Consider the following 25,715-nt stretch of genomic DNA (forward strand, 5'->3'; position numbering starts at 1 on the left):
AGTGATATACATCCTGTAAACAAGCATTCATTCATATCTGTTTATATAACTATGGTACTTTCTAGCTGCAATGGATGAAAAATCAACTAGGAAGTGAATTGCATATAACAAATTTTCACCTCTTGCGATGGCAAAGACCGTAATAAAAACTAAGGAAATGATATACGAGGAGCGCAAGACCTTCCACTAGACACCAGTAAATCAGACAAGATTACTAGAACTAGAACAGACTGAAAAATCATCCGTGGCAAGCGATCAATGCTGGACAGCAGTGATGAACAGTTACTCCCTCGAAAACATGCCCATTGAGTCAATATTGCTCTAGTGATAAGCTCCATTAATAGCCTCCCGCCGTGACTGTAGAAACTTCGTCACACACCAGTATTACAAATAAAGTAGCTGTACTGTGAAATTTGAAAACAATAAAGTTTTCAAATTCGCGGTCTAGTATAAAACAATTGATAGTCGCCATTTTGCATCACACATCATTGCCAACATAACGCCAACTATAAAGGGCTTATGTTTCAGGAAGAACCCGATAAAACGAGTTAAATATACTTGATTAATATATAAAACTATTATTTAAATTTAATTTTTAGAAAATATTTCCAGTAACGACAATAAATTAGTGAAAGGATACCTTACTTTATTGCCTTTACTGTTGGCATTCCTTGGCAATAGTAGACGCTTGGCTACATACATGAATGAATAAAATATATACTATGTACGAAGAGTGTTTAAAAGTATGAAGTGGGTAAACCAGTTTCTAAATATATATTTATTCGTTCTCACCGAGGAAAAATTCAGATTGTAAAACGAAAAAATTAATAAAGAGTGTAAACACAGACTCAGAATCGAATGGTCTGCCATTGTTGTTATTGTCGTAGATGAGGTTGCAGAGGACGTGGGCATCTTCATCTTGCCCGATGGCCAATGGGAACGCCAATGCTCTCTTCACCTACTTTATTGAATTGCAAAACGGCAGATTGAACTTTTCCATTACAATTTAACGTGAGTACTTTATTTTAACTAGCATACAATACTACTAATCCTTTAGCAGGGGAAAGGGGTACCTAGCTAATGATGTCTCAGACTAGGCAAACCTGCCAGTTGCAATAGGCAACCTACCTAATTGCAGGCTAGGCTGAACTATTCCAGGCTACTAAATGTCACAGGTTCTTCAATAGATTAGCCACTGTACAAATGTTTCATTGCTTAAAGTCATCTCTTACGCCTACATTAGGCTAACAAGGAGTGCTTTGCAGAGTCTCTTTTTGGTAATTCTATATAGGGTAAAACATCACAGCAGGCCAAACAGGCCACCTACAATCAACGCTTGCCACCCTCCGAAAAAGTACATTATAAAGCGTCCTGACACCGGAGATGGGCATCAGTCGCAACTTGTTGTTGGTGAGAAACGGAGCTAAAGACCTCTACTCTCCTTTTGAAGTAAGTATTTTCTCCAAAGTTAGAAATTAAGGCCAAATTTTAAGATTTAAACAGAGGGTACTGAAAATGGCGTCCACGGCAGTGGAAATCTCACCAAAACGCTTTAGAAATTTTTACTTAGGCTACAACTAGTAAAAATGTTTCGAAGATTGACGCCATCTCGATGTTTACGGAGTCGCTTGTGTCAACAAACTTTCCATTTCCTGTGATAAATCCGCACACCACTTGTACCCACAGACGCTGGAGCACTTTCATCACAACAATCGAAACACGATTTCTCACCAACAAACAAGCCAGGAGTAAACAGCTGTTTTGGTAGAAGATGACGAGAAGCGTGCTCTTAGCTAATTTTTAAATAAGTAGTAAAACATCAATATTTTACATATTTATGATGATTAATTTGAAAATATTCGTTATTGAAAAAGTAACTCGACTCTGACTCAAATTTAAGTAATTATTTTTCTGAATTAGAACGTTCTTTTAAGTTCTGTATTATGACGTCACGACATCTTGACTTTCGTACCTATTGTAAATAATTGCTATACTCAACTGTCTTGCAGAACAGTTTACCAGTTATTCATACAGATTGTTATCAGCTATTCATGTAATTGTTATAATCGTAATGCGCATATATATCTTTTATTATTTACTTTTTGGATATATGAAGATGTTTTACTGCTGGATTACCGCCGTAGTGTGACGCAATCGTTTTCGGTCGCTGGGCCTCTGTTTTCTCACCATAAGAAATTATGGGGCCGAATTTGCAATGACCAGAAAGTCGTTAAGAGGAAAGTTAGCATTGAGGGGCATATGTTTTGACTGAGAAAAATACAAATTTATTCAATAGCTAGCTTGTAAAAAATACTTGGTTATAAAAACTTGATTGATAACTAAGCAGCATGTCTACTATGGGTTTCAGAGACAGTGCAAGCACGTTTTTGGGCAATACCTATTTCTGTAACGAACACTCGTATCAGAACGAGATTTTGCTATAGTGCATTACACCCAGTGCCGTAATTTATAAGGGTATCGTGAATCACTAATCGTAAAGAATAACGACACTTGTCCTTGTACCAAGAGACAAAAACTCCATTATGCAGAAATGGATACGAACATGCGTATAAAGCTCCACCTACCCTCTCCCCCCCCCCCCCCTCCACCGCCATCCCTTTTCTTCTTCGTTCCTTCTCCTCCTTCTCTCTCTCTCTCTCTCTCTCTCTCTCGTCTCCTCTCTCTCTCTCTCTCTCTCTCTGTTGCCATTCGGTATGTGTTGACCCTCCAAACTGGGTATAAGACTACACACAAAACGTTGAAATTGGTGAAATTAGGCTATGTATTGGAAGTATATATACATAAATATTAAAGCAATTTTATCATTATTGCATTACTATGACAACTAGAATTCATGGAAACAGTTTATAATAATGGAACGGCGTATGTGTGAAGCCTCCACTAATGTGGCAACGATGATTTTGCCATTCTTAGCATGCAAACATTAAAGCATGCAAACATTAAAGGTTACATTTATTTCTGGCATACGATTATTAAAGAAATTCAAAATACTAATATAGACTGAAATCAATGAAAAGTGCTAGCAAAAACAAAAAAGCAAAAAAAAAAAACATGTATAATTCATTTTTCTTTTCCGTAGTCGTTCCTCTATGCACTTTTCCGTATTCGTTCCTCTATGGTTTTGGCGGCAGCCAGATGTACGAAAACGTTAGAAACATTTGATTGTATCTACTTTAGAAATATCTGTAATTTTTCGGGGTAATTTGGTTGCAAAAAAGGGATAATATACATGAATTAAATCAAAATTTTTAAATAACAAAGTAAATTTAAACTAAATAACGAGTAAAGTAAACAGTTTAGGGAATAAAACTTTGCAGTTTCGTCGTCTGTCGTCGTCTGCTGTTCATAACTGTGTTTATGGCGCGCGCGCTTAGAAACCAGGAACAGCAACGGGTTTAAAGTGCAATGTGGAGTGAACTGAGACCAAAATGTGTATAATAACAATCAAATAAGCACTGTGGAGTTTCAGTTGTGATGGCAGTAAGGATAAAAACCACCGATTACAAGGTAAGAATGAATTCAGTTCAAACCATAACCCCGGGAATAACAAGTTTCATATTTTCACTAATATAGGCAACAAAATGTTGTTTTATTGTGGTGATTAGAACTGCAATCTTGAGTAAGATCAATAAACGTTACATATATACGCTAACATTGTTCAAATGAGTGCTGGGAAGGCTGGGGAAAGATGATGGCCATCACTGATCAGAACCTTCCATGAAAAACGTAGCCGCCATATTGGATTTCAAAACTGCCTTGAAAACATATTTTACGAAGAGCTCACATGCTTATTTTAGTTGGTGTGGGGCTTTCATATATCACATTATGTTGACGAAACTTCAGTCTTTTAAATGGTATGCTTAGAGTTGCAATTGTATTCATGTTTCACCAATTAAATATCGAGTGAATAAGACCCATCCACCGTGATGAGGGTTGGCCTGCCGTGGTGATTTACCCTAGTTGTGTGCTGCCTGCAACTGTGTTTGTGGAGTGAGTGCTTAGGAACCAGGAACCGCAACATAGTTCAAGTGCAATGTGGAGTGAATTAAGACCAAAACATGTATAATTACAATCAAATAAGCACTGTGGAGTTTCAATTGTGATGGCAGTAAGGATAAAACCACTGATTACAAGGTAAAAATAAATTTCAGTTCAAACCATGACCCCGGGAATGACAAGTTTCATACTTTCACTAATATAGGCAACAAAATGTTGGTTTATTGTGGTGATTACAACTGCAATCATGAGTAAGATCAATAAACGTTACATATATACGCTAACATTGTTCAAATGAGTGCTGGGAAAGATGGTGGCTCCGTTGCGCTTACAAACTGCACCTCATGCGGGTACCGCCATATTGGATTTCAAAACTGCCTTGAAAACATATTTTATGAAGACTTCACATGCCTATTTTAGTTTGTATGGCGCTTTCATATATCACATTATGTTGACGAAACTTCAATCTTTTGAATGGTATGCTTAAAGTTGTAGTTGTATTCTTGTTTCACTAATTAAATATCGAGTGACTAAAGCTGATCCACCTGAGTACGATGGGATGGATTCAAGGAAGTTGTTTCCCCTAATGAGCCACTTATTCACTCTATATTTAATCAGTGAAACAATAATACAGTTCAATATTTAAGCATACCATTCAAAAGATTGAAGTTTCATCAACAAAATGAGATATATGAAACTGCCATACGAGCTAAAATAAGCATTGAGGTCTTTGTAAAATAGGTTTTCAAGGCAATTTTTCAATCCAATATGGCATGGTATTGTTTTGTGGACATGTCCTTCCCAGCCTTCAAAGCGCTCATTTGAACAATTATTTGCGTATCTATGTAACATTAATTTCTTTTACTTAATATTGCAGTTGTAATCTGCGCAATAAAGCAAAATTTTTTGCTATAGGGGAAACAACTGCCTTCAGTCTGCCTTAACCTTACTCAGGCAGATCACCCTTATTCACTCGATATTTAATTGGTGAAACAATGATACAATTACATCTTCAAGCATACCATTCAAAAGATTGAAGTTTCATCAACATAATTTGATATATGAAAGCACCATATGAACTAAAATAATCATCTGAGTTTTTTGTAAATATGTTTTCAAGGCAGTTATTAAATCCAATATGGCGTCTTCCGCATCCGGTCCCTTTCGTAACCGGCATCAATACTCTGAACTTAATACTCCTACTAGGCGCCAGGAGTATTCGGAGCGCGATGCGCCTACCAGACGCCAGGAGTATTCTGAACTTAATACTCCTACCAGGCGCCAGGAGTATTCGGAGTGCGATGCGCCTACCAGACGCCAGGAGTATTCGAAGCGTGTTGCGCCTGCCAGGCGTATTCCAAACACGATACTCCTACCAGGCGCCAGGAGTATTCTCAGCGAGATACCCCTGCTAAACGCCAGGCGCATTCTCCTCATGAAGAGCTTGATATCCGACAGGAGTCTTCCAGGCGTAAAACGGTTATGCATGACTCGCCTAATGATAGACGTAGAGAGAGAGTTACTCTTAGTCCCTCTCCTAATAGAAGTGCTTCTTCTTCGGAAAGGAAGAGATCAAGGGAGGAGACAGATGAGAGAAGGGAGCCTTCTCCTTCCGAGCCTATTAATTTAGAAGACGTCTCGGAGGACGAAATCACTAACAAAGAAGGACTTTCAAATTATAAAGTTCTTTCTTCTCTTCTCTTAGAAGAATATGGAGATGCCTTGACTCCAGCCGCTCCTCCTTCTCCGCGCTCTCTTTTTTCAAGCACGAAAGCGCACAAGTCATCATCTTTCCTGAAAATGAAGCCGGCCATATCTATGAAAAGGTCCCTACAATCTCTTGACTCCTGGATCAAGACTAAGAAGGAGTTAGGAAGGACAGTCTTTTGCATGCCTCCCGCTAAACTAACGGGTAGGAGAGGCATATGGTACGAAACAGGAGAGAATATGGGATTGTCTCTGCCGTGTCAGCTGAGTCAGACGTTCGTCGAGTCTCGTAGACTCCTCGAGGAGGACACGCCTTAAATTTGGCTAAAGCAACATGGGGTCTTTCGGAAATGGACCATCTCCTCAAGGGACTTTTCCACACTTTAGAAGTATTTAACTTCCTGGATTGGTCCCTTGGGGTTATTGCTAAGAAGTCCCATGAAAAGGAACAACTAAACCCCGAAACCTTACATAGCATCCTTACATGCATTGATAAGGCTGTTCAAGATGGATTGGCGGAAGTATGCTCCCTCTTTGGTGCGGGAATACTAAAGAAGAGGGCGGTTCATAGTGCTTTTCTCACTAAGGCCGTCTCTCCTTCGCAGAGATCCGCTTTATTGTTTGCGCCTCTCTCAGAACATTTATTTCCTTCTCAGTTGGTGGGAGACATTGCTCATTCACTAACTGAGAAGGCCACTCAAGATCTTCTAAGACAATCCTCAAGGAAGAATAGACCAGTGGCCAGTGAGGAAAAGAAAGCCACTAGGCCAGCTCAGCAACAGCAGCCCTTTCGAGGAGGCCCTCAGGCTAGATCCATCGCCAGAAGGAAGACAACGGAGAGAAGGGGAAGATCTTCCTTCCGTCCCTTTAAGAAGGGAAAATGAGAAATCTTTCCTCCAGACACCTGTAGGAGCCAGGTTACAGTTCTTTGCGGGAGCATGGGAAGACATAGGATCCGATCCTTGGTCGATGTCAATAATCAGGAAGGGTTATTATATCCCATTCAAGGACAGGCCCCCCTTGACAACATCACCAAGGGAACTGTCCGCCAGATACAGGGACCCTGTTCTGATGGATACTCTGTCAAATGGTGGAACAGATGTGGGACAAAAGAGCAATAGAACTGGTACTGGATCACAGCTCCCCGGGGTTTTACAATCGCTTGTTTCTCGTAGCGAAAGCCTGGGGGGGATGGAGACCAGTACTGGATGTAAGTTCGCTGAACAAATTCGTAGAACAACAGAAGTTCAGCATGGAAACGTCTGCCTCAGTACCTGCAGCACTCCGTCAAGGAGATTGGATGGCGTCCCTAGATCTTCAAGACGCATATTTCCACGTCCCGATTCACCATTCGTCGAGGAAGTACCTTCGTTTCATGTTCGAGGGAAGGATCTATCAGTTCAGGGCCCTGTGTTTCGGCCTATCTACGGCTCCCCAAGTCTTTACAGACTTGATGAAAAATGTGTCAAAACACCTACACATGAAAGGGATAAACGTCTCCCTATACCTGGACGACTGGCTCATCAGGGCCAGGTCTCGAAAGCAGTGTTTGGAGGATCTGTCAACAATCCTGGAATTGACGAAGGTATTAGGATTAATCGTGAACCTTGAGAAATCTCAGATGGTCCCCAGCCAGAACGTAGTCTATCTGGGGATTCAGATGGATTCTTGGGGTTTTCGAGTATTTCCTTCTCAAGAGAGAATAAGGAAAGGCTGTTCCACAGTATTGAACTTCTTAGAGAAAGAGCGTACTTCAGCGAGGGAATGGTTGAGCCTTCTGGGGACCCTTTCCTCGCTCGAACAGTTCTTTCCTCTAGGAAGACTACATCTCCGTCCACTTCAGTTCTTCCTGAGAAGCAGTTGGAGTTGGAAGACAGGACAGCTCTCGAACACGTTTCCAATCTCATCGGAAATAAAAGATCAATTAAGGTGGTGGTTGACCCCCTTAGAAGAAAACAAAGGAGTATCCTTGGAAGTACGAAACCCAAACCTGACATTGTTCTCAGACGCGTCTGAGACAGGTTAGGGTGCGACCTTAGGATCCAAAGAAGTGTCAGGCACCTGGTCGGAAGAGCAGGTGTCATGGCACATAAATTGCAAGGAGCAATTTGCAATTCACTTTGCGCTAAAGAGCTTTGAGCACATAGTCAGAGACAAAGTGATACAGATAAACTCCGACAATACAACCGCTCTGGCTTATGTCAAAAAACAAGGAGGAACTCACTCTCTCGCCCTATACGAACTAGCAAGAGATCTGCTGATTTGGGAGAATCAAAGGATGGTTCTCCTAACAAGATTTGTCCAAGGGGAGAGCGGACAGACTGAGCAGGAGGTTCCAGGTCCTTCCTACAGAATGGACCCTCCACTCGGAAGTCTGTCAGAGCCTTTGGTATCTTTGGGGGAAACCGCAGGTAGATCTATTCGCCACGTTTCTCTCCAAAGGGATAGATACATTTTGCGCCCTAGTAGAAGATCCCTGGGCTTATGCAATAGACGCCCTTCTCCTAGACTGGTCAGGGCTAGATGTGTATGCTTTTCCCCCATTCAAGATACTGGGGGAAGTAGTCAGAAAGTTTGTGGCCTCGAAGGGAACCAAAATGACTCTGATAGCCCCATATTGGCCATCCCGAATTTGGTTCATGGAGGTAATGGAGTGGACTGTGGACTTCCCCAGATCTCTTCCAAACAGGATAGATCTGCTCAAACAACCCCACTTCGAGAGGTACCATCAAAATCTACCCGCTCTTGCTCTGACTGCCTTTCGACTATCGAAAGACTTGTCAGAGCGAAAGGGTTTTCTCGCAAGGCGGCAAGCACAATTGCTAGAGCCCGCAGATCATCTACTAGGCGAGTGTACCAATCGAAGTGGGAAGTTTTCAGAAACTGGTGCAGGTCGAAGAAGCTGTCCTCTTCCAATACCTCTGTAACCGAAATTGCGGATTTCCTTCTTTTCCTGAGGGAAAAGTCGCATCTCTCTGTACCAACTATTAAGGGGTACAGAAGTATGCTTTCAGCAGTCTTCAGAAACAGGGGATTAGATTTGACGAATGATAAAGATTTGCACGATCTCATTCGCTCCTTTGAAACATTGAAGTCAGTAGAACCTAGGGTTCCAAGCTGGAACTTGGATGTGGTCCTGAAATTTCTGTCCTCCGAGAAGTTCGAACCACCTCATACGGCTTCATTCCGGGATATCACTAGAAAGTGTATATTTCTGCTATCTCTTGCTACGGCTAAAAGGGTCAGTGAGTTGCACGCCCTTGAGTCACGAGTTGGCTTCAAAGAAGATTCTGCGATTTGTTCATTCCAGACTCTTTTTCTTGCCAAAAATGAAAACCCTTCGAATCCCTGGCCCAGGAGCTTCGAGGTAAAAGGACTTACTAGCCTAGTGGGCAGAGAAATAGAAAGATCACTTTGTCCAGTTAGAGCACTGAAATTCTATCTGGACAGAAAGAAGCAGTTGGGAGGTTCACAACATGGTCTATGGTGCTCGGTGAAGGACCCCAAGAGACCTATGTCTAAAAATGCTTTGGCCTTCTTTGTTAGAAGTGTCGTTACCGAGGCTCATAAGAACTGCCCAGATGACTCTTTTAATCTATTAAGAGTAAGAGCTCATGAGGTAAGGGCAATCGCGACGTCTATTGCATTCCAAAGGAATATGTCACTTAAAAATATTTTGGATGCAACCTATTGGAGATGCACTCAGTATTTGCATCTCATTACTTAAAAGATGTGCGAGTTACGTATGAGAAATGTTTTTCTCTAGGTCCGTTTGTGTCAGCACAGACGGTTCTGGGTAAAGGAGAGAGCACCGATCCTTAAATATGTGTACGTAACCCTCTTGTCGGATGTGTTCTTGTATTTCCTGTGCATGGGAGTGTCAGATGCCGCACTGGCGGCCTTCACTTCTCTTCATTAGGAAATCGAGTGACAACTGACTTTTAGAGGGGTACACATTTTTTTTTGGAATTTTGTATGTGTGATTATCGAGTTTTTGGTTGTTTGCTAAGAGTTTGGGGATGACTCTTGGCAATCTTAGGACTAACACGGGTTAGGATCGGGTGATCGGGATCGGTTGTGTGCTCCTCAAAGAAGGCATGTTGTCATATAAGCGGATTAGCACCCATTGACAAATGCCAGTTAGGCTCTGCCGAGTAAGTGGATGAGACCCCATCGACAGACCCACAAGAACTCTTGGCCGCAGATCACTATCTCGCTAAGGCTCTTGAGGTGAAGCAGACTCCTGGGTAGTAGCCACGAAGTCTTCCACCTAATAAGGTAGGAACCAAGGTCTATTAATACCTACAACATATGTTGTTTACCTGTCTAGTCAGTAAGTTAGCTGTCTCTTGCCCTCCACCAAAGGGTGTCAATCAGCTATGTATATATCTGACAGGTAAGTTGAATGTATGAAAATGATATTGTTATGATACAATAAAGTTTCATACATACTTACCTGGCAGATATATACAATTGAAGACCCCACCCAGCCTCCCCGCAGGAGACAGGTGGAAGAGAGAATCTGATTAGAAAACGGGAATGGTTCCTAGTCCTGCCACCCAGAGCAGGGCGGTAGATCACCTGACCTACCTGTAGCGAGTGCCGCGAAATTTGAATTTCTGTCAGGGACGACGGAGTCGATAGCTATGTATATATCTGCCAGGTAAGTATGTATGAAACTTTATTGTATCATAACAATATCATTTTCCTTTCCTTTATCTTTCTTTGCTATGAAGCAATTACCATCACACATGGATTCTGGCTGCCAGATGTACAACAAGCCTGAAAAATTATTCCTGCCATGGCTTTGCTGTAAACAAACTCACGTATTTAGAGTGGAATTTGGAGTGAATTAAGAACGAAATGTGTATAATTACAAACAAATAAACACTGGAGTTTCAGTTGTGATGGCAGTAAGGATAAAACCACTGATTACGAGGTAAAAATGTATCAGTTGAAAACATGACCCCAGGACTAAGACGTCTCGTACTTTCATTAGTATAAGCAACAAAATGTTTTATTGTGCTGATTACAATGACAATCTTGAGTAATACCGATAAATGTTACATATATACGCAAATATTGTTCAAATGAGCGCTGGGAAGGCTGGGAAGGACATGGCCACGAGTGTAGAACCGACTGGTACTCACAACCATACCACTCCATATTGGATTTAAAAACTACCTTGAGCACATAGGTATTTTATGAAACCTTCACATGCTTATTTTATTTCACATGGCAGTTTCATATATGTATCTCATTTTGTTGACAAAACTTCAATCTTTTGAATGGCATGCTTAAATATTGAATTGTATTCTTGTTTCACCAATTAAAAATAGAGTGAAAAAAGTGGCCTTTTGTCAGATCAATGGCTGGACAGTGGTGATTTACCGTAGGGTAAATGAATGGATAGCTACATGTTTACTTGCAGAAAATCCACTATTTTCACTTGATATTTAATTGGTGAAAGAACGATACAGATAAATCTTTAAGCATACCATATAAAAGACTGAAGTTTCATTAACAAAGTGAGATATATGAAACCGCAATACAAACTAAAATAAGCATGCGAAGTCTTCGTAAAATATGTTCAAGGCAGTTTTTAAATCCAATATATATAGGATGTCTCTTTAGGACAGGAACAATTCATTACTCAAATGATGGCCACGTCCTTCCCAGCACTCATTTGAACAGTATTTGTGTGTATACTATAAGAAACATTTATTGATATTACTCAAGATTGTAGTTGTAATCAGCACAATAAAACAACATTTTGTTGCATAAACTAGTGAAAGTATAACACATCTTATTCCTAGGGTCACGTTTTGAACTGAAATGCATTTAAATTGGTAATCGGTGAATTTATCCTTATTGCCTTCACAACTGAAATTCCACTGCTTATTTGATTGTTATATACACATTTTGTTCTTAAATCTCTCTCTCTCTCTCTCTCTCTCTCTCTCTCTCTCTCTCTCTCTCTCTCCGCTCTCTCTCTCTCTCTCTCTCTCTCTCTCTCTATATATATATATATATATATATATCTCTCTCTCTCTCTCTCTCTCTCTCTCTCTCTCTATATATATATATATATATATATATATATATATATATATATATATATATATATATATATATATATATATATATATATATATATATATATATAGTAATTTAAGGTATATTTGAAGTAGGATGTTATTTAAGGTAATACATTTGGTATTTGGACTTTCAAGATAGGCAGTTATAAGTGTTTTTGAGGGGGTTCTAAGTATTTGCGGGTTTTAACTTTGCAGGGGGCCGGGATTAGGTGCGCATCCCACGTGAATACAGGGGTCCATTGTATGTATTAGTAATGGTTTTAAAGTGCTTTATATAGTAGTAGTAGTTTAAAGTACTGTATTGTACAGTTCAATAGGTGTTTTAATTATCAAGGAGAACACTATGTGATTAACTGCATTTTTATTTCAGGAATGGCACTCATGGCATCATGTCGTCAGATGACAAGATTATGGAGGGTGGGGGTGAGGGATCATCTCATGACACCCACCAAGCCATTACATGTACAATTCACATCATGGCTCCTACCGACTTAGGGACAAATGCTATTGATTCTGCATTAGTGGCATCTGTGGAAGCCCAAGATACCAGGCAAGAGAGTGACAGCTCTCTTTTGGTTGTCCCTGCTGATGGGGATGATGCTATTAATGTTAGTGCCAAAAATATTATACAGACAGTGACTGAGACTAACATTGGAAGTGTAGATTTACCTGTGATATCAAATATTAATAGTGATCAGGTTTCTGAGCAAAGTATAGAGTTAATAACAAAAGATGAAAAACATGTGGAAGACATAGAAGAAGATATAGGCTGTCACTGTTTGATATGCAATGAAGAACTACAAGAACAAGACAACATATCTGTTTTTAAGTCTTTTACTACAACAAGTCAAAGGAAAGTATCCATCTTTCTTGGGGATCTTGTGGGCCAAAAACTTACGTCACGCAAGGTAAATTTGTGATTTGGTTGTTGTTTGAATTTTGCAGATTCTTTTAAAACTTTGATTTTGAGGAATATTACCAAGATTAAGAGATTTCCACACCACTACCTAGTTTTGAAATACTTTAAATGAAGTAATCTATTGTGTTTTGATTTTGAATATGATTGGATTGTTTTCTGTTAGCAATGATATACAAAATTTTTTTTTTTTTGTAGGTTTTGTAACACTGATATGTACTTTAAATTTTCTTCTCTTTCCAGACACACAGTACTATAATATGTGATAAGTGTTTTAAGTTATTAAATAAGCTAGACCTACTTGAGTTTGAGATACAAGAAACCAAAGAAGAAATTATTACAAAGTATCAGGAAACCATTGCAGCTTATGGGGGCAGAGCACGCAGAAAGAAACCTGCAGCAGCCAAGAAGTCAGACTACGTTTTCCCAAAAGTAAGTGTCATAATTGTGATATTTTGTTCATGCAACTTACCTGTCAGATATATATATAGCTGATAATTTCCGACACCGACAGAATTTAAAACTTACGACACACGTAGTGGGAGTCAGGTGGTTAGTACCCATTCCCGCCGCTGGGAGGCGGGTATCAGGAATCATTCCCATTTTCTATTCATAATTTTTCTGTCGCCGGTGTTGTGAACATCTGTTTACAGCACCTCCGTCTGGATTTGGAAACTTTTTGCTACTTGAGTATCCCTTTTGGTTCTTTTTTGGATTAATTGATTGGATCGGTGGCTAGGCACACGTTATTAGTGGATTGATTTGATTTTGGTTTGGACTTTTCTTGGATAATATGTCAGGGTCTAGTACAGCTAGCGCTAGGTTCTGCTCTAGAACTGATTGTAGAGGTAGGCTACTGAAAGCTTCAGTAGACCCACATACGGTATGTAAGAGTTGCAGGGAGCATGAATGTGTGTATGAAAGCCGTTGCAAGGAGTGCGAAAGATTAACAGATTCTGAGTGGAAGGCGTATGATACCTATCTTAGGAAACTTGAAAAGGATAGGTTAAGGAGGTCTTCCTCCAGGAGTGTTTCAGGCGTGCAAGAAATTAATGTTTCTCCTGTTAACCCTCCTTCTGTTAATGCTCCTAACCCTGTAGTTTTGCCTCCGGGCCCTGAAACAGTGTCTGTAGAGAGTAATACTTTATCATTAATATTGGAGTCGATTCGTAATCTAGAATCGAAAGTGTTGGCTCTTGAGAGCAAAAGTGACGTGCAAAAGTGCAGTGATACCCCTTGTGTAGTGGAGGGTGCGTCAGATCGGCCTCGTTTCGCCTCTAGGCCTGGACCTCTGCTTGACTCCCAGGACCTGGGGAGGGAGCATGTCGAAAGCCGAAGGAGGGTTACAAGGAACCCCCTCCCACCGATTCTGGCGGTGCCTTCGGCAGTTACTGGAAGAAAATCCCCCAGACTAGCCTCGGGAGCTGTGCGCGTGCACGTCTCCTCAAGGAGTGTTTTTCGTCATCGGAGGCTTCATCCCCACGTAAAGGGTGGAGTTCTCAAGGTGCTTCCCGTCCGCTGAAAAGGACGGCGCGTAATGTTGACGCTTCACGTCATAGTTCTCCGCTTTTGCGATCTTCGCCTGACAGTGCGTTCGCTGCTTTTCCGCCGCAGAAAAGGCGTAGAGAGTCTTCGGACTTGGATTCAGTTAGCTCGTGCGAGCGATACAGCGCTCCAGAGCTCGGGAAGAGGGCCGTACCTGGGAGGAGGGAGGAGGCGTCCCCTCGCCGCTCCTGCTCTCAGGATCAGTCCCTCCCCGGAGCAGGAAGATTCGCCAAACAAGAGGTGATTCCCGTCACTGCAGCAGCAACTTCAGGACGCTCTTGCTGCTAGAGAGTCTCTTCCGCGTCGTAGGAAGGATGAGAAGCTTCCTGTGAAGAAGTCAAGACCCGCTCTTTCTCCTCGCTCGCCTCTCTCTTCGGTCGAGTCTCCCTCTAGAGTTCGTTCTGCTCCCCAGCAGCTCTCTCGAGGAGGTGAGAAGTTCGCTTCTCGCTCTCAGGATGATATATCTCCCGCTCGCAAGTCTTCGTATGTTTCGCAAGCGAGTGGTGGATGCTGAGCGCGCTTCTGTTGCAAGTGGAGCGCGCTTCAGGTGCCGCCAAACGCGCACCTGTTGTTGATAAACGTGCACCAGTGAGCGGCAGCCACTCGCTGACTGACGCTCGGCGCGCACCAGTGGAAGCCAAGCGTGCACCTAGGGTGGACGCTCGGTGCGCGCCAGTGGACGCCAAGCGTGTGTTAGTAGAATGTCGAGCGCGCACCTGTCGGCGCCAAACGTGTGGATTCGGAACGCCAAGCGCGCGCTGGTAGACACCAGTTCCTCATCAATGCAAGTACAGGTGGATGAAGGAACCCTTCCTGTTCGTCAGTTTTCTTCAGAGTTTCCTCCTACTTCTCCAGTTTCTGAGGAAGGAGTTAGCGATGATTTAGTAGAAGCAGAGGAAGAACAGCAACCAGCTACTGTCTCATCGGACTATAAAGTTTTGATGCGTCTTCTACAGTCGGAGTTCGGAGAAACTTTTCAACCGGAAGCCCCTCGTACTCCTCCTTCGCAATTTTCTTCTTTTAAGGCAACGAAGGCATCGGGGTTCATTAAAATGAAGAAGTCGCATTTCCTCCACGAAGCAAAGCGTTCCGGAAAGTCTTCCAATGAGTGGATGGAGAAGAGGAAAGCGTCAGGAAAGTCCTCTTTAGCTTTACCGCCTTCAGACTCTGCGGTAAAGGAGGCATGTGGTATGAGACAGGAGAGGACATAGGCGTTAAACTACCAGCCTCTGCTCAAGGTGACTTCGGGAGCATCGTGGACGCCTCCAGAAGAGCCCTTCTGTCTTCATCAAAAGTTACTTGGACCCATAATGAGTTCGACTTTCATCTAAAAGGCCTCTTCAGGACTCTAGAGGTCTTCAACTTTCTCGACTGGTGTCTTGGAGTTTTAGATGCCAGGTCAAGGAGTTCTGATACTATTAGTCTGGGGGAGCTGTCCAGCGTACTTTCTTGTATGGACAAGGCCGTCAGGGATGGTTCTGAGGAGTTGGCTACGCACTTTAGCTCGGGGATTCTCAAGAAGAGAGCGCTCTTTTGTAACTTCACGGCCAAATCCGTCTCTCCAACGCAAAAGGCGGACTTGCTTTTCGCTCCTTTCTCAGACCATCTCTTCCCCCAGGCTATGGTTAAGGACATAGCTTCAAGCCTTCAGGAAAAGGCAACGCAAGATCTTCTGGCTCAGTCTTCTAGAAGGCCAGCAGCTGCTTCATCTTCTGGAGCTTCGTTTGCCAAGAAATCGAAGCCCTTTCGTGCTGGACCTTCCTCGAAAGCAGCCTCCCGAGGAAGAGGCTCTTCCAGAGGGAAAACCCCTGCTCCGTCAAAGAGTAGGAAGTGATTTGGAAGTCCTTCAGACGCCGGTAGGAGCCAGGCTTCTTCGGTTCGCGAAAGCCTGGGAAGAGAGAGATGCCGACCCTTGGTCGCTGGATGTCGTGAGGAAAGGGTACAGGATCCCGTTCTTGAAGTCACCCCCGCTATCCTCAACACCAAAGGATTTGTCTCCCTCTTATCGAGGAGAGAAACAGAAAGTGCTTTTCGATCTGCTGGAACAAATGATCGAGAAGCAAGCGGTGGAACAGGTCTTCGACCTGGAATCGCCAGGGTTTTACAACCGCCTGTTCCTGGTGCCGAAACATTCGGGGGGGTGGCGACCCGTCCTCGATGTCAGCAGCCTAAATCTCTTCGTGATAAAGAAGAAATTCAAGATGGAGACGACTCAATCGGTGCTGTCAGCTTTGAGACCGGGGGATTGGATGGTCTCACTAGACCTCCAAGACGCGTATTTTCACGTCCCCATCCATCCCCAATCAAGGAAACTACCTGCGATTTGTCCTGAAGGGGAAGGTATTCCAATTCAGGGCACTTTGCTTCGGTCTGACCACAGCGCCGATGGTTTTCACCATTCTAATGAAGAACGTGGCAAGGCTGCTTCATTTGGAGAATAATACGGATCTATCTCTACCTAGACGACTGGCTTATTAGAGCTTCATCGCGGAAACGGTGTCTGGAGGACCTGCACACGACCATGACGTTTAGCAAAGTCCCTGGGGCTTCTGGTAAAACCTCGAAAAGTCGCATTTGACTCCGTCTCAATCTTTAGTCTATCTGGGGATTCAGATGGACTCAGTGGCTTTTCGGGCTTTTCCGTTCCCAGGGCGACAACTTCAATGCTTGGAGAAAGTGGCGACCTTTCTGGGGAAGGAAACATGCTCGGTGAGGGAATGGATGAGTTTGCTGGGGACCATTTCCTCACTGGAGAAGTTTGTTTCTCTGGGAAGGCTGCACCTCAGACCCCTTCAATTCTTCCTAGTCAACAGTTGGAAGAAACAAGCAAGATCTGGAGGCGATCTTGTGTTTAACGAGAGAGGTGAAGGATCACCTAAGTTGGTGGTCAGATCCTCGGAAGCTCGCAGAAGGGCTCTCCCTCAAACTTCGGAACCCCGACCTAGTGTTGTTTTCCGACGCGTCGTCCACGGGTTGGGAGCAACACTAGGAGGGAAAGAAGTGTCGGGCACCTGGAGAGGGGAAAACAGGTGTCCTGGCACATCAATCTGAAAGAGCTGTCAGCCATTTATCTGGCTCTCAGGTTTTTCCAGGAAGAAGTATCCGGCAAAGTTGTTCAGATCAATTCGGACAACACCACAGCGCTGGCATACCTAAGAAATCAAGGGGGAACTCACTCGCCTTCTCTGTTTGCCATCGCAAAGGAACTCCTTTATGGGCGAAAGCGCAAGAAGTCACGATCCTGACAAGGTTCGTGTCAGGAGTACAGAATGTTCGAGCGGACCTTCTCAGTCGTCGAGGACAGCTGTTGCCGACAGAGTGGACCCTTCACCAAGAGGTTTGCCAGTCGCTGTGGAACCTGTGGGCTGTCCACAGGTGGATGTCTTCGCAACGTCCAGGACGAGAAGACTTCAACTCTATTGCTCTCCAGTTCTGGACCCGGGAGCAGTCGCAGTAGACGCCCTACTTTGGAGTTGGTCGGGTCTAGACATATACGCTTTTCCCCTTTTCCCCCGCTCAAGATCCTCGGGGAAGTGATGAGGAAGTTTGCGGCATCGGAAGGAGCGAGGATGACACTCATCGCCCCCTTCTGGCCGGCAGCCGACTGTTCACAGAGGTGATGTCCTTCCTGGTAGACTTTCCGAGGACTCTGGCCCTTAAGGAAAGAATCTACTCAGACAGCCCCACTTCGAGAGGTACCACAAAAACCTCCCCGCTCTGAGTCTGACTGCGTTCAGGACTATCAAGAAGTTGGCCAGAGCGAGGGGTTTTTCAAGACCTGTGGCGAAGGCGATTGCCACCGCAAGGAGGCCCTCCTCAATTGCTATGTACCAATCGAAGTGGGCTGTCTTCAGATCCTGGTGCAGGAAGAAGGGCATTTCCTCCACCACAACCTCTGTGAGCCAGATAGCTGACTTCCTTCTTCATCTGAGAGAGGAAGTGAAGTTGGCTGTTCCAACTATTAAAGGCTACAGGAGCGTGCTTTCTGTAGTCTTTAGACACAGAGGACTCGATTTGTCTAATAATAAAGACATTCATGATCTCATTAGATCGTTCGAGACTAGGAAAGTAGTCCAGCCTAAAGTACCTCGTGGAACTTGGATGTGGTGCTCAAATATTTGATGTCGAGCCACCTTCGAACGCTTCATTCAGTTTCTATCAGGAATCTGACGAAGAAAACGATCTTCCTAAACCGCTCTGGCGACGGCGAAGAGGGTTAGCGAAATTCAGGCCATTAGCAAGCAGATTGGCTTTTCAGAAAGTAGTGCGGTGTGTTCTTTAAGTCCCATGTTCTTAGCAAAGACGAGAATCCTTCCAACCCGTGGCCGAGGACCTTTGAAATCAAAGGGTTGTCAGATATAGTTGGAAACGAACGTGAGAGATTCCTGTGTCCTGTCAGGGCTCTAAAGTTCTATCTGCAGAGAACTAAAGCTTGCAGAGGTTCATCGACAATTTGTGGTGTTCAGTGAGGAAACCTGATCTTCCTATGTCGAAAAACGCACTGGCGTTCTTCATCAGGAATACGATTCAAGAAGCGCATAATAAGTGTAGTGATGGTGATTTAAAGCTTCTGAAAGTAAAAGCTCACGAAGTGAGAGCTATTGCTACTTCGGTAGCCTTTCACAAAAATATGGCGCTCAAAGATATTTTGAATGCCACATTTTGGAGAAGCAATTCGGTGTTCGCTTCACACTACCTGCGGGAGGTGAAAGTGACATACGAAAATTGCTTCTCCCTCGGACCTACATTGGGGGCAGGAGGTAACACTCATCCTATCCTTTAGGGATTAGGGGGGTTTTTAATTTGTGTTTATGGTTGTGGGGTGACCGCCTGGGGCGGGTCTCCCTTCCATTAGCTTAGTTAAGTGGGATACCTTTGGTAAACTAAGCCAGGTGGTGGTATTTTTGTCTCGTTGCCCTCATTAGTATGGTCCATGGTCTAGTCACGTCGTGGTCTCGCCCCTGTTGACAGATCATCTGGAGTGCACCAGCTTCATAGGTCTCTACCTTGCTGGCAACTCTAGTAGCACAAGCAGACTTACGTGGCAGTAATCACGAAGCCAGCTATGCTAACAGGTAAGGAACCAAGATATCAATTATCTGCACATATGTGTTTCCTAAATCCTCTATTCTGTCTCTCCCACCACCAAAGGTGGGATTCAGCTATATATATATCTGACAGGTAAGTTGCATGAACAAAATGATATTGTAATGATACAATTAAGTTTGTTCATACTTACCTGGCAGATATATATAATTAATTACCCGCCCACCTCCCCTCAGGAGACAGTGGAAATAAAAATTATGAATAGAAAATGGGAATGATTCCTGATACCCGCCTCCCAGCGGCAGGAATGGGTACTAACCACCTGACTCCCACTACGTGTGTCGTAAGTTTTAAATTCTGTCGGTGTCGGAAATTATCAGCTATATATATATCTGCCAGGTAAGTATGAACAAACTTAATTGTATCATTACAATATCATTTCCAATGCCAGACTAATGAGAAGTGAGTTTTACCTGTTATACTAATTTATCCATGTACAGTACCAGTATACAATTATACAATCCAGTCACAAAAACCATTACAAGAGCAAAGAAGAGAAGTATTAAACAAAAATCAAGAAGTCCTAAGAACATGACAAGAACACACACACACACGCACACATGGAGTAAACCAATCAGTGAATTGGCATAACTAGACTACTCTCAGGTAAATTTTCACTCCTTACCCAATTCATTGGAATGGAATTAGACTTCAAACTCGAATCTATTGGGGGAACTAAAAGGATAGTGTCGGTATTTAATTTCATTTTATACCTCCAGTACATCAGGCAGTATAATAGTTTGCCAGTCAGTCCATGAGAACTGATAATGAACTTGGAATTTAAGTCTGTGGTAAAATGACATAAAACTGAACAGTATTTTAAAATAAAGTCATACCTAGGGTTATGATGGTATATTCCATGTTCTTGATAGTAGCCACATAATTTTTTGGGATTTATTTGTAACAAAACTATATTGTGTCTCTGGTTTACAAAATAGCATAACTTGATTTCCCCAACCATTATTGTTACTTTGACATCAGTGCATGCAACACCATGTGGCATGAAACTGATAACTGCTGACTAATTGTGAAAAAAGGTCTATGTAATTTCTTGAAATCTTGCTGTAATTTCTTGAGGTATAAAAAGGAAAATAGTTTCTTGTGATCAGTACATCTCTAGCATGGCAGAAACATTCCGATAAATGTAGGAAAAGTAATAGATTCCTCATGTCACTACAAAGACATAACTAAACATATACATACAGTAATATTGTAATAGACAGAGTTCATGATCGGAAACACTGAACATGTGAATAAAATGTCTGAAGTACTATACCTAAATTTTAGGAGCTTCTTGCAACCTGTTGAATATAGTTGTGAATGTAATATAATACCTTTAGGCATCATAAGAAATAAATAGTGTGCAGTGCATGTGAGTTTATAAGTGATTATTTGCTGATCTACAGAGCAGGTAGCTACTGTATTGTAATTGCATTTTGGTGTCTCCACATTGAAAATTTAATGAAACTTTTCATTCAGATCTTTGTGTGTGTGTGTTTATGTGTTTCTGTATATAGGGTGAAAGATGTAGTGATATTGATATTTATATACTAGGATGACATCCAAAATTTACAAAATCCTGACACTGTCTGAAACATATCATAAGCTACTTGAGCTTAGGCAGTCAGGTATTATTCATGATAGTAATTGTTTAAATATGCTATGCACTTAATCACAGTGTGTTACATGATATTAACTGTATCAAAACTTGGAATAAAATAAATACACAACACGTGAGGAGAGGGAGTAAACAGCCTTAGAAAAAATTTATGATTGACAGCCAAATGCTGTCATTGACATTGTAGTGGAAAACATTAAGTTTACATGTACAGGCAGTCCCCGGCTTACGACGTTCAGAGGTTACAACGCTTTTCAATTATATTTATCAGACATTATTTTCAGGTTTACGACGCATGTTCCAGAGTTACGACGCCTACAACGTTGATCTGGCAGAAGAAATATGACTCCAAAAATGCAAAATAATCAATATTTGATGGTTTTTTTTTTTGAAAAATGCAATAAGAATGCAGTTTACATAGTTTTTAATGCACCCAAATAATTAAAAGTAAGGTTTTCTTAGGATTTTTACGATGTTCCAGCTGATGACGATTTTCGGCTTACAACGCATCTCAAGAACGGAACCTAGGAGTAATGAGATTTATAATCTATTAGCTAAAGGGCTAAACTGTAATTTTGATAATTACTGGCAGTCCCCGGGTTACGACGGGGGTTCCGTTCTTGAGACGCGTCGTAAGCCGAAAATTTTCGTAACGCGGAACATCGTCAAAAATCCTAAGAAAACCTTACTTTTAATGCTTTGGGTGCATTGAAAACTATGTAAACTGCATTCTTATGGCATTTTTCATCAAAAAAACCTTCAAACATTGATTATTTTGCATTTTTGGTGTCATATTTCATCTGCCAGATGAGCGTTGTAGGCATCGTAACCCTGGAACATGTGTCGTAACCCTGGAACATACGTCGTAAGCCGAGACCGTCGTAACCCGGGGACTGCCTGTATATACTATGGAAATGTGTAATTCTCTGGTCAAGGATTTTAAAATTGAGAGTATGTATTTACATTCCCAAAGTGCTGTTTAAAATGCAGAATATTATGTAACAAATTATTCAACAGATTGAGCCCGAAGAGGAAGACAAAGAAGGTATAGAAATTGAGGGAGACGAGATCTATCAACCACAGGTTGATGATCTTTTGGAAGAGGAACAGGATCGACGTGAAGATAGAGACTCATTGGATGAAGAGTGGGAGCCTGAAGTTAAAAGAGCTAGGATCAAAAAAGAATCTACTGCAGGTAATTTATATACCACTTTTTGTGGTTTTGTGTTCTGTTTAATCAATTATAACCAGTCGGGAGGACCAGGGTTCAAGCCCCACCGCTAGCTGGTGGCCTGGGAATGGTGTCATTGCATAAACCTGGTGGCCTGCCAACCTAGCGGTCTGAAAACTCGATGGTGAGTAGGAGAATAGGTACCAGCTCTCTGGCTGGGGGCGTTAAACAGTGGGCCTAGCGACCCACTGGCCTCGTGTTTAAGGCAATGGGACCTATCCACCACTGGCTGTCATCCAAAGAAACGAGATCAGCGCCTGCTCTGTGAGCCTCGCAGAGGTCCAGGAGGACTTTAACTTTAAAAAAGAAGAGGTGATAAATCAAGCCCATAAGTGTTGCAGCACCTGTTGGCATATAGCATTGTTAATTCCTTATCCAGTGGAAGTCCCATAATCCGCTGATACATGTGCACAATTAAACTCATCTTGAGTTATGCCTGTTATTGAATATTGTGTCTAGTTTTCTGTCTTCCTAAATATAGGTTCATTCCTCCCTGCTAGTTGTTAGAATTACAAATTATTCATTAGACACTTTTGTGAAGAAATGCATTTATTTGAGATGAATCTTACCTACTGTTAAATTTAGCTATGTCTTCCTGCCGATTAGGCGAGTTGACATTAAAAAAAAAAAATTGAATGGCTGCCTGGATGACTGTCTAGTTTACCTGTTCTCCACCAGGTTTGTTTCGAATGTTTTAGCTCGTCAGAATTCTTCTTACCACCAATGCAGCTAAGCGATTGTTGGTATTCTATGAAGTTTGGCTTTTAACACCTGTTTATGGTATTGTAATTTCACTTTCCTAGGATATCTACCACCAGAAGCAAAACCAATTACATCAGGCTATGTAGGAATGTTTTTGGTGTAACCAGGATGTTGAAATTGGAAGTTGATCAACATTCCTTTGTACTTCCAAGGGTACAGAGTGTGATCTTGGAACTACTAGATATGAAGAATGTAGGGAATTGTTCTGAGAAATTTGTGCCTGAATATGTCTGATATAGGAAAGACGGGAAACTAATAGATTGTGAAAGCAATTAGTCAATTAGTTAGGTCAGGACTTTAACCTGTCAGGCTATCCCTACTCAGACTAGGCATTTTAGTAGGCTAGTATTGACTTCCTTTGTAGCTCCGCCTTCTGCTCCCCATTTGGTTCAAGAGTAACGAGAAGTTAGAACATTAAACCTATTTTTAGTTCTAATACCAGTTGAACTGAGTTCGTGACGGGAACGTTCCGAATCCGTCCATAATGTGCGCTCTTTTTCGCATTCCCTGTTAGAAGTAAAGTGTTGGTGCCCTCATCTGTACGTAGCCCGAGCCTAGGACTGCCCTGCGACAGTTGGTAGTGTCCTGTTCTCACGACGATGGGTTTCTGTGCCCTCCAATATCTACTTCGCCCTTTTCATGGTCTGAATCTCATTTGAAGCGTTCGCCAAATGACCGTTAAAGAGATTGCCTAGGACTGTTAAAGTGTTTGCATAAGGACCGTTTCGGTAAGTGTTAATGCTCGCTCCGTAGGCGCATTCTGTCGTCTTCAACACCAAGTTTGAGGTATTAGCATGCATAGGTTTAATAATATATAATATAGGTATAGATATTTTATTGAGATGATAATGTATCTGTAGCGAATTTTACACATTTAGATATGTCGACTTAGTTGACTATTTATCTCTCTCATGTATGGGTTATTCTAAATTCTCGTCTGCTAGCATATTCCTTTTTCTTCGTAATGCTTGTGTTCGTTCTTTGCTTGCTTCCTCTTCGGCTATCGGTAAATCTCTTACTACTGCCTCGTTTCATGTTTCTCTTTCAAGTCTACACTGTCTGTAGTTTCTAAAGTTCTTGCCAAGTTAGAGATTCTAGCTTCAGAGATTTCTAACTTTCAAGTATGTACAATCACTTTCGGACGAGGCGGGAGAGTCGTTGTAACTCCTCTCTCACCGCCTTCCTCTTCAGGTGCCTCGTTCTCTTTCCCTCAGTCGACTCGTGTGGACTGCGGACGTTGTTGACTTGTGTGAACTCAGTTGACTCGTGCGGACTTGGCTGAGTCCTGAGTCGCTTAAAACCATCTTCCTCTCGTGGTGGATGCTATACAACACTCAGCTGCTGTCACCTCTTATCAACAAGTGTCACTTTTTGTCTTTCGGATTGGTCGGCATTTGTTGCGACACTACGCCTTGCTTCATCCTCATTTTGTTGAGGAAGGAGGCCACATAAAGAATATGTCTTAATTGTCTTAGCGTATTTCGGCGCCCTCTAAATATTGGAGAAGAGAACCAACGTGTTCTCCAATTAGAGAGCATTTTGTAACTTTTCTCGTCCTCGGATGCACAAATCTCCCTTTGGGTCTGCCTTGGCTTGTTGTCTTGTAGCTTTTAAGGTTGCGGAGAGCCGAAGGCTGCCTCTTGCTGTACAAACGCTTATTGGTCCTATGACTGTCTTTAGTAGGAGGTTCGCTTCTTTTTCTTTCCTGTGGGGAAATGAACTTGATACTGACAGACATGCTGATGGATTTTCAGTCTAGCTTGAGTTATTACCTTTTAGCTACGTTGTCTTGCCTCTGCGACTGCTTAGGGAAGTGGAGACGCCAACCCAGCAAGTTTGTGTAGCCAGCTTAGGCTTTGTCGCCAGCGGGAGTTTTTTTTAGCAAGGAAAACGAGTAACTCGTTAAATTCTGATGCTGGAGGATTATGTCCTCATGCTTATACTCGCATGGTTTGGAAGAAGTGAGAACACTTTCGCTTCCTGTCTGATTATGCAGCTGGGTTAAGGTGATAAGGTATTATCTATTGGTAGTCTTGTTATATACCTTTCGGGGACAAGTGCAGATTCAGGTTCTGGTATATGGACAGTTGCCACCTCCTAACTTGCATGGAGAGACTTGGGACTAGTACGTTACTGGTGGAGACGGTGAAGGGCAGTTGTGATTCTTTTTTGGTTGTCCTTCACTAGTTTAATCTCCCTCTTATAGCTTCCTTTGTCTTCAGCAGAAATCTCTCATAAGTCTTTTTTAGTAGGAGATTTCATATAGAGGGAATGATGGTCCAATGGTAATTTTTAGGACAAGCTCCATAGGTAATTGGAGATATTCTTGGACGTTTGGAGACTAAATAACAGGAAGTGTCTACCCACATTCTTGTTGGTTTTCTAGCATGGTTTTAGTGCCTTTCTAAAGAACAGTCAGACTTGTGGTACACATGCAGAATGTATTCCACTTACCAATACATCCACAGTCATGCAAGTTCCTTCAAGATGTTTTTACTAAAAGGTATTGCTGTTCTGTCCACTTTGTTTGGGTTTGTGTGCAGTCCTTTATAAGTTATGTCAGGGACTTGTTGCCCATTGATGGATGGTGTCGACTTTAGGAGCAAGACACTACTACTGAATCAGTGATTCAAGTTGACCAACTCTGTCAACAGTATTCCAAAGGCCAAGGACCTGTTGCTTCTTCTGGCCCAATTTCTATGCATTATGTTGTTA

At 42.3% G+C, this 25,715-nt stretch overlaps 1 protein-coding gene across 7 annotated transcripts in view; it reads left to right on the top strand.

Annotated features, from left to right (window-relative positions):
• The first annotated feature begins 724 nt into the window (after positions 1-724).
• The window catches only part of LOC135218363 (zinc finger protein 37 homolog), a 105,812-nt gene continuing 80,821 nt past the window's right edge, over positions 725-25,715 (top strand). For 2 of the 7 annotated variants that reach the window (XM_064254735.1, XM_064255043.1), the window contains exons 1-4: positions 729-1,011; positions 12,193-12,730; positions 12,982-13,170; positions 22,025-22,202. In XM_064254735.1, coding sequence (XP_064110805.1) covers positions 12,212-12,730; positions 12,982-13,170; positions 22,025-22,202 — 886 coding nt within the window. In that variant the 5' untranslated portion in view covers positions 729-1,011; positions 12,193-12,211. Of the gene's footprint in view, positions 1,012-12,192; positions 12,731-12,981; positions 13,171-22,024; positions 22,203-25,715 lie in introns of all 7 variants that reach the window. The other 5 variants (XM_064254960.1, XM_064255115.1, XM_064254655.1 and 2 more) reach the window with 4 other exon arrangements.

Source organism: Macrobrachium nipponense, chromosome 11 (genome assembly GCF_015104395.2).
Source record: "Macrobrachium nipponense isolate FS-2020 chromosome 11, ASM1510439v2, whole genome shotgun sequence".
In the NCBI taxonomy this organism is placed as follows: domain Eukaryota; kingdom Metazoa; phylum Arthropoda; class Malacostraca; order Decapoda; family Palaemonidae; genus Macrobrachium; species Macrobrachium nipponense.